The sequence below is a fragment of the Gekko japonicus genome, unplaced genomic scaffold (genome assembly GCF_001447785.1).
Source record: "Gekko japonicus isolate JY-2015 unplaced genomic scaffold, Gekko_japonicus_V1.1 scaffold3004, whole genome shotgun sequence".
NCBI lineage: Eukaryota > Metazoa > Chordata > Lepidosauria > Squamata > Gekkonidae > Gekko > Gekko japonicus.
Window position 1 is genome coordinate 97,620 of NW_015164752.1, and position 8,593 is coordinate 106,212.

General features: G+C 50.5%; 2 protein-coding genes across 2 annotated transcripts in view; one reads left to right on the forward strand and one right to left on the reverse strand.

Moving 5' to 3' along the window:
- ASB6 (ankyrin repeat and SOCS box containing 6) overlaps positions 1-4,512 on the forward strand; it is a 17,351-nt gene extending 12,839 nt beyond the window's left edge. Inside the window, exons 5-7 of the mRNA XM_015409658.1 lie at positions 2,714-2,822; positions 3,132-3,218; positions 3,429-4,512. Of these exons, the coding sequence (XP_015265144.1) occupies positions 2,714-2,822; positions 3,132-3,218; positions 3,429-4,105 (873 nt within the window). The 3' untranslated portion in view covers positions 4,106-4,512. The remainder of the gene's footprint in view (positions 1-2,713; positions 2,823-3,131; positions 3,219-3,428) is intronic.
- A 3,215-nt stretch (positions 4,513-7,727) lies between these two features.
- NTMT1 (N-terminal Xaa-Pro-Lys N-methyltransferase 1) lies at positions 7,728-8,364 on the reverse strand. Its single transcript, XM_015409656.1, has 2 exons — positions 8,340-8,364; positions 7,728-8,237 (listed from the first exon to the last, which is right to left on the reverse strand). The coding sequence occupies exons 1-2, from the start codon at positions 8,362-8,364 to the stop codon at positions 7,981-7,983; spliced, it is 282 nt and encodes a 93-aa protein (XP_015265142.1). The 3' UTR covers positions 7,728-7,980.
- Between the last annotated feature and the right edge of the window lie 229 nt (positions 8,365-8,593).

An 8,593-nucleotide genomic window follows, 5' to 3' on the forward strand; every position in this document is an offset into this window, starting at 1 on the left:
ACAAATAGTCTCTGGCCAGTGTCCTAGTCCCCAGGTATCTGTCTGCGATGGGGCATATTTGGAATCCTGGAAAACAGTCCTGGTCGCCTCCTCTCAGTCAGAAACTCAATGGCAGAGGGCAGATTCACAGCAGACAAAAGGAAACACTTATTCGCATCGTGCATAGTTTGCTTGTGGAACTCACTGTCACAACGTGCAAAGAACATTTCCTTGGATGGCTTTAAGAAGGACAAATTCATGGAGAGTTAAAAGTAAGACTCAACAGAGGACTAATTAAATTAATTTGATTTACTTTATTCATAGCTCACCTTCCTCCCCAATGGGGACTCAAAGCAGCTAACATCATTCTCCCTTTCCTCGATTGTATCCTCACAACCACCCTGCGAGGCAGGTTAGGCTGAGCAGGTATGCCTGGCCCAAGGTCACCCAGCAAGGTTCCGTGGCGTGAGGGGATTCGAACCTGGGTCCTCAGATCCTAGTCTGATGTTTTAACTACTACGCCCTGCTGGCTCTCTCAGGCAATTAATTCTGATGGCTAAATGGAACCTCCACATTCAGGAGTGGTATACACTGAGTGACGGTTGTTGAGAGGCTCCAGGAGGGAGAGGCTTTGGCTGTGCTGCGCCTCTGCTTGGGGCCCCTCTGGGGCTATCTGGTTGGCCGCTGTGGGAAGGAGAATGCCAGTCTAGGCGGACCTGATCCATGCGCCCGATCTTATGACAGTGCCCTTGTGGCAGCCCTGCAGGAGGGAGATCCACCCTTCCGGCACTGGTGTTGAAGAGGCCTTACTCTGTGTGTTGGGGGAGGGAGGGAGGGCTGTGCAGTGTGGGGTAGTGGTCAGAGTATCAGACTGGTATCTGGGAGACCTGGGCTCAAATTTCCACTCTGCCACAGAAGCTCGCTGGGCGACCTTGTCCGGTTGCAAACACTCAGTCTAGCCTACCTACCTCGCAGGGTTTCTGTGAGGGTAAAATGGAGGCGAGGGAAAGGGTGCCATTTCCTTTTGGGTCCCCATTGGGGGAAAGGCAGGATATCAGTGAAGTAAATAAAGATGGGCAGCTGCATTAGTTTGTCTGAGCCAGTTTGATGTAGTGGTTAAGTGTGCAGATTCTAATCTGGGAGAACCGGGTTTGATTCCCCACTCTTCCACATGCAGCTGCTGGATGACCTTGGACAAGCCATCGTTCTGTCAGAGCTGTTCTGGAAGAGCAGTTCTTGAAGGAGCTCTCTCAGCCCCACCTACCTCACAGGGTGTCTGTTGTGGGGAGGGGAAGGGAAAGGAGTTTGTAAGCCGCTCTGAGACTCCGCGGGAAGGGCGGGGTATAAATCTAATCTCTTCTTCTTCTTCTTCTTCTGTAGGAGTAGGAAAGAGCAAGAGACCAGGAGCACCTTAAAGACTAACCAAATCTATGGCAGGGTATGAACTTCCGCGAGTCACTGCTTACTTCTTCAAAAGTGACTTTTTTTCTAGCCGTATCTGAAGAAGTGAGCAGTGACTCACGAAGGTTCCTCCCCTGCCACAAATTTTGTTAGTCTTTGAGGTGTTACTGGACTTGCTCCTTTCTGCTGTAAATAAATGTGTTTTGTTTTCCTGCTTCACAAAGTGACGGTCTCACAGTCCCGAGCACTCTGCCTCCATAATAAGCTTGTTGCCATTGAGCCGTAAGGAGCGAACATTCATGGAGCATTTGCACACCGGCCTAATATGGCATACAGAGATATGTACGTTTGTATGCAGCAAACTGGTCCCGTCCGAAGACGACCAGTTGGCTGAGCCAGCATGAACATTTCAAGGAACAAACCTGCTGTGGGAAGGTTTGCAGTCCATCTTCTGTGAGTGAAAGGGAAGCTTGGCCGAGGTTAAAAACCTCTCAGAGGCCCTCTGGACAGGAATAGTATAGGGGGGTGCATGCTGAGAGTTGCAAACAAAGTCATCTCTTTCCACCTGAACAGGTAGACACCTTGCTTGTCTGTGGCACAGCCCAGTTTTCTGCTTTCATGGTTGGCACAGTGAGTGAACTTGAGGGCATCCAATGAAACCGGCGGGCAGTAGGTTCAGGGCGGACAAAAGGAAATACTACTTTACACTGGGAGTGACTAAAATGTGGAATTCGCTGCCAGAGGATGTAGTGATGGCCACAGGAATGAACAGCTTTAAAAGGGGATTAGGTAGATTTATGGAGGACAAGTCTATCAATGGCTACTAGCCATGGTGACTGAGGGGAACCTCCACACTCAGAGGCACTAATCCGCTGAATCCCAGACCCAGGAGGCAGCATCAGGGGAAGGCCTCGGCCTCTAAGCCCTGTGGTTGGCTGTCCAGAGGAACTGGTTGGCCACTGTGGGAGATGGGATGCTGGACTGTTGGTCTGATCCAGCAGGGCTCTTCTGATGTTCTTGTGATGAGATTGTTCTTGGAGAGCAGGGAAAGTTATGCGGCAGGGAGGCCCAAACGCTGAAAGAACAGTGGAGAGCCAGCAGTCTGAGGAACAGGTGGGCTGGAGGTGGCCTGAGGAAAGGTGCACACGTAGGAGGAAGTCGGGGGCTCAATTTTACAGGTAGGTTTGAACTAACCAGCTGGAAGACATTTCAAAGAACCAATTGGTAGATGAACCACGTCATGATTTAAGATGTATTCAGAAGAAAAATAAAAGGGTTTCTGTGCTGCCAGTGAGTCATTTCCTCTCTCAACGCCCCCCCCCCATCTCATTAGATTCACGAAAGCAGCCCACTGGACCTCGCTAGTGAAGAGCCAGAACGCCTTCCCTGTCTGCAGCGTCTCCTCGAACTCGGTGCTGATGTCAACGCATCCGACAAACATGGTCAGTGCCTGCTTGCTTTGTCTTTCTTCTCCCCCGTCTCTCCCCCCTGCCCCCAATTTTGGGACGAATGTGCCCATGTGGGATGGAGCCGGCGCACTCAATCTTTACTTGCCTTCAGCGTGTGCGGCCCTGTTATCTGCTGTGTTGTGTACACGGACTACACATACACATTCGCGCTTGACAATGGAGAGGAGGTGGTGTCTTGGCTCCCGTTGACACGATGTCCAGCCATGTGTCTCTGACACCATCCTCCTTTGGAACTGTGGCATTGTCGGTCTTTGATGGGTAGTCTCTGTCTCTCCCCCCCAGGAAAGACAGCGTTGCTCCACGCTCTGGCCAGTAGCGACGGAGTTCAGATCCACAACACAGAAAACATTCGTCTCTTGCTAGAAGGAGGTGAGATTCCGCTCCCCATCCCCAACTCTACCATTCCTTTCCTTGAGAGCCCAAATCCTGCACTGGTTATCACATTTGCCCTTGAAATCATACAGTTCTTACCTACCTCTCAGGGCATAGAGGAGACTGACATACGTCACTCGGATCTCCTCAGAGGAAAGTTGGTGTAACAGATTTTTGAAAGAGGTTCTTTGTCCTCCCTCTCCTCAGGTGCAGATGTCAAGGCCACTACCAAAGATGGCGACACCGTCTTCACCTTCATCATCTTCCTCCTGGGAGAGATGGTGGGAGGGGACAAGGACGAGGCCCAGAAGATCAGCCGCTTCTGCTTCCAGGTCACGCGGCTGCTGATGGCCCACGGCGCTGACCCTAGCGAGTGCCCCTCCTACGAGTCCCTCACCCACCTCTGCCTGAAGAGCTTCCGTCTCCATTTCCCACTCCTGCGCTTCCTCCTGGAGTCGGGGGCCTCCTACAACTGCTCCCTCCACGGACCCTCGTGCTGGTCAGGCTTTGACATCATCTTCGAGAGGCTGTGCTCCCACATCAGCGAATCCGAAGACGACAGCTTCTCCATCGACCTCCTGCAGAAGGCCGAGACGGCGCTGGAGCTCATGATGGCCAGCTCTCCGGCCGTAAAGCTGCCGAGCCCTTTCGAGGTCAACCTGAGCAACTGCCGCTTCCACAAGGAGAAGATCAAGACCCTCTTCTGCTCCCTCAAGCAGCTGGAGCACTCTCCGCCCACCCTGAAACACCTCTGCCGAGTCCACATCCGCCAGAGCCTGCGACCCTGGCCGGTGGAGGTCAAGGTCAAAGCCCTTCCGTTGCCCGAGAGACTAAAGTGGTACCTCCTGATAGACCACGGCAGTTCCACGGAACAGGATGTGTGAGTTAGCGGGGCAGAGCATGGACCTAGACACCTCACCACACACATGAAACACAGGCTGTGGAGTGTGCCAGCATGCTAAAGATCTTCATTGCGAGCTCAACTCCAGCTGGTTGGTCTCCACAGAGTTCATAAATTGTCACATCTGGTGGTGACCCTCCATCCTTCTGTGAACACCTGGCCTTTGTTCCCTTAACCGAAGGATAGGCATCGTTCTCTGATGGGACAGAATCTGGGACTAAACCGCATGATCACGGGTAGCTGAGGGAAAGGAGGTCTTCCTTGGCAGGTTGGATCTGTGCCTTGACCAACGAGAACTCAGCTTGAACAATCCTGCCCAACTCTTCAGCCTGCATTTCTGGCAAATGAGAATGTTCAGCAGTTCCGCTTGGCCAATAAAATCACGTGTCTGCACCAGTTAAGGTTTGTGAGGGTCTGTCTTTTTGTGTGTGTGTGTGTGTGTGTGTGTGTGTGTGTGTGTGTGTGTTTAAAAGATGTCAGATTTTTCTGCAAACCTGGGGGGGGCAAGTCTCCAGGAAGATCTGTTCAGTGTCATTGTGGACCAAATCCATAGATTTAGGTATCTGCAGATAAAGGCTACACTTGAGAAACAGATATATAGAAAATGTGCACCATCAAATCCCATACTATTAGAATGAGCAATATTTGATCTTCTGAATTTAACTTTCCTTCTGCCTATTTTTGTCACCACCACCACCCATTCAGTTCTCCAACCAAGATAAATATTTTATTATCATTTGCCTTGCCCTGTTTAAACTCATAATGCTTCATCCTTCTCTGTTGTTTGTCCAGCTGTTTAACTTCCATATCCAATAGTTTCAAGTTCTCTATTAATGCTTCAGGAACCATCCCTACATTCACAGTTTCCAGCAACCTCTGAATTATACATTTTCTCATGCATGGTAGCCTGCTAGCCGATAGCTTACAAGTCATCTGCGTGTTCTTACTTTGTTCTGCCAAGCATCTTCGTTCTCTCCTCCCCTGTGCCCTGAGATCTCTGGCAATCTTATTGTAATGGTTCCTTGTTTTACTGTGTGTGTGTGTGTCTCTTTAAATGTTTGGTTGGAGTGCAGTGATAGCAGAGTAGAATGATTGAGGGAGACAAGTGTGCTGTGATTGGAGGATGACAGAGTGTGGGAGGAGTTGTTCTGTGTGGATCTGTGTGAGTGTCAGTCAGTTATGAAAGTCAGTTAGAAAAAGTTGTTGGAATTGTTCAGTTAGAGAGTTCAGTCAGTGAGAGTTCTGATAGTCTGTGTGGGATCTAAAAGAGTGCAGTCTTATGTCTTAAAAAGTGAGACTCTAAAGATCTGGAAGGAACTTAAAATTACCTGTGTGGGAGATTCCTGTCAGAGTGGGATCTTAATGTCAAAAGGACAGTGTGTGAGATACATTTGTCAGACATATTTACAAGTCCCTTATTCCCAAACAGTTACAGAATAAGCAACCTCATATTTTGGTCTTATTTCAATAAATCGTCTTTTGTTCAAGTTTATCCCAGAATTCAGCTCTATCTTTCCTCAGGACCACATAGATCCCCGAAAAGCCCAGACTCTGGGTCACATTACCAACAGCAAAGGAGAGAAGGTTTGGAAGTCCTTAAATTCTTGGTGGCAGTAGAAAATACCCAGTTTACAAAAGCAAAGAACACAGATAAAGTGAAAACCAGTCCTCCCAAATAAGAGGGGGCCACACTGCTTCTCTTGACTCCTTAATACTCGACGGGAGCCACGATGGTCTATCAAAAACTCATTCCAGCTTAAAAACAACAACAACACGTTCCTAGAAAGCAACCAGAGCACCGGTTCCCGGCAAGGCGGGATATAAATGGAAAATAATAAATAAATAAGATAATATTGGGAACGCAGGTTTCGGAACCTTGTGAAGATTTCTCAGCAGCAGCCTGGTGTGGTCTTCCCACAATGGAAAGAAGGAATTTCGGAAGACTGTTGCAAACGAAGCATGCCCATCGTGTTAGGGTAGGGGGGGAGGAGGAACTCCCCGCCACACCCTGACCCTCACAGCTCTGGCCCATGGTCAGGGGGGAGTCCCCCCCAGATTTGTTCCCGTGTTCAGTATAGGATCTCAGCTGTTTACTGCCCTCCGAAGGGGGTGTCACAGCTCCAGACTAGCTTCCAAGCACAGAACACTGACTCAAAGGAACGTGGTGTGTGAGAGACACTGAAACTCTTGCCCGGCCTAATATTAACCCTTGCCAGATATAGGAATGCAACACGTTGAATTCAGCAAAGAATTACGCAAGAGCCCTCTGAAGTCTCCCATCTGCACATGTTTAGGATTCATTGTCATCATCTCTCCCCCCACCCCCCGGTGTATACCTGTTCTGGGAAACCGAGGCACCAGTAATGCAGCATCCCCAGGTTAGCCGTCGGTCATCCTTCTGTTCTTTTCTCTGGCCTTAAGACTGCTAAATAGGCAAGGTCAGCTGTGCTTTTCCGTTTGTATTCCCTCCCCCTCCAAGTAATTAATGGACTCCACCGCACGAAAAGTGTTACGTGTGTTGCCTTGTGATTCATGCAGGCGCTTCCCAATAGGTGGGAATACGTGGGAAGCAGGAAATCGCAAAGTGAAAACTGCACACAAGCTCTTGCTAATTCTGAAATTCCCCTTAAAACTCCCTGTGGCAGGTGGAGCAAGATTGGGACAGAACAGAACCAAACGGGGAGTAAGGACTTGAGAGAGACCCAGCGGTCCGTCTGTTCTGTCCCCAGGGAGCCAAAGAAGCCCAGGTAATTGAACCTCTCTGGTTCTCAAGACGGGGGTGGTGGTGGGGAATCACAGCTGCCTTCTGCCAGTAAAGCTCAGTGAAGACCTGCTGAGAGGACAAAACGGAGACGTGATTAAAATGTGGAGTTCACTACCAGAGGATGCAGTGATGGCCACAGGAATAAACAGCTTTAAAACGGGATTAGATTCATGGAGGATAAGTCTATTAATGGCTACTAGCCATGGTGACTGAGGGGAACCTCCACACTCAGAGGCACTAATCCTCTGAATCCCAAAGCCAAGAAACAACATCGGGAAGGCCTCGGCCTCCCTAGACTGTCACTGCCCCTCCAGAGGAACTGGTTGGCCTCCGTGTGAGACAGGATGCTGGACTAGATGGACCCCTGATCTGAGCCAGCAGGGCTCTTCTGATGTTCTGATCAGGGAAAGGCCTCTGCCTCTCTGCCCTGTTGTTGGCCCTCCAGAGGAACTGGTTGGCCTCCGTGTGAGACAGGATGCTGGACTAGATGGACCCCTGATCTGAGCCAGCAGGGCTCTTCTGATGTTCTTCTCAGGGGAGAGCCGTTCAGGTCAGCCTAGGGCTTTAGATCCTGGCTGTTGAAGGCACTTTGATTTATTAAGTGTATTGTATCGCTGAGCAAGTTCAGCTGACCATCTAAATAAAGTGATTTGGCTTTATGTAGTGTGAGAGAGACACTGAAACTCTATAGCCCAAGGCTCCTGAGGCGTAAACAAAGCCTGATAAACCTGCCGCATTTAGGACTTTCCCCTCCTGGGTCAGGTTGGCAAGGGGAAGGACATGCTTTACCACCCCCACCCCCCACAGCCACCCACAATCCACAAGACAACAAAGACCTGCCAACAGCACAAATATATTTTCTTCCAAGCCGCTGCTTTACCAGAGGATAAAAGGCTCGAATTCTTCCCCACCAAAACCCATCTCGGTAAAACAGTCAAGGTGCACCCCACGCTGTCTGGACCGGCTCCTAGGGTTGGTGGTCTCAGCCCCCTGCCCATTCCAAAGGGGCCCTCTGGAGGAGGTTCCTCACTCAAGACACGATCCCGCAGGGCTTCTGGGAAAGCGTTCTCTCTCTCTCCCGGCCTCCAGGGCCCTCATCTCATGGCCAAAGTGTAGACATGGTAGATTTCATCTGGGAAGTTATCCTGCTTTTCTTGGGCTAAAAGGCTGAGCCCGGCCCGGCGGATGATCTTGCAGACCACGTCCAGGTCGCGGCACACGCTGCTGTCCACGTCATCCATGATGACGCCTTCCTGGGCCATGTTGTCCTTAATGACGATGAGGCCTTTGGGCTGAAGGCCGAGCCGACACCTCTTCAGGAAGTTGGAGAGGTCGTCGTCCGTCAGGTGTCCTGGATGGGGGAGAAACAGAGGCAGTAAAGAGAGCCCTGATGGAGCAGACCCAGGGGTCCAACGTCCTGTTTCCCCACAGCCAGTCGTGGGCCTCTGGGAACCTTCCATGAAGGCAACTGTTGCCATCTCGCTGTGTGTGTATAAAGTGCTGTCAGTTCACAGCCCACTGATGGTGACCTGCAAGAGATGTTCGTAGGTGGTTTCTCATTGCCCACCTCTGCGTAACAATCCTGGGCTTTCTAGGGGGCCTCCCATCCCACCCTTGCCAGACCATTCGCTTGCTCCACCAAATCTGCTTAGTAGCAAATGCCGCCATATCGTCTTTAGGAGCCCATTTGGTGTAGCGGTTAAGAGT

Excerpts from the sequence above, each read along its gene's own strand:
- NTMT1 (XM_015409656.1), bottom strand. The coding sequence starts at position 8,364 with ATGGCAACAGTTGCCTTCATGGAAG. Across the intron at positions 8,238-8,339 it reads AACAGTTGCCTTCATGGAAG|GACACCTGACGGACGACGAC; the intron begins GTTCCCAGAGGC and ends TCCCCCATCCAG.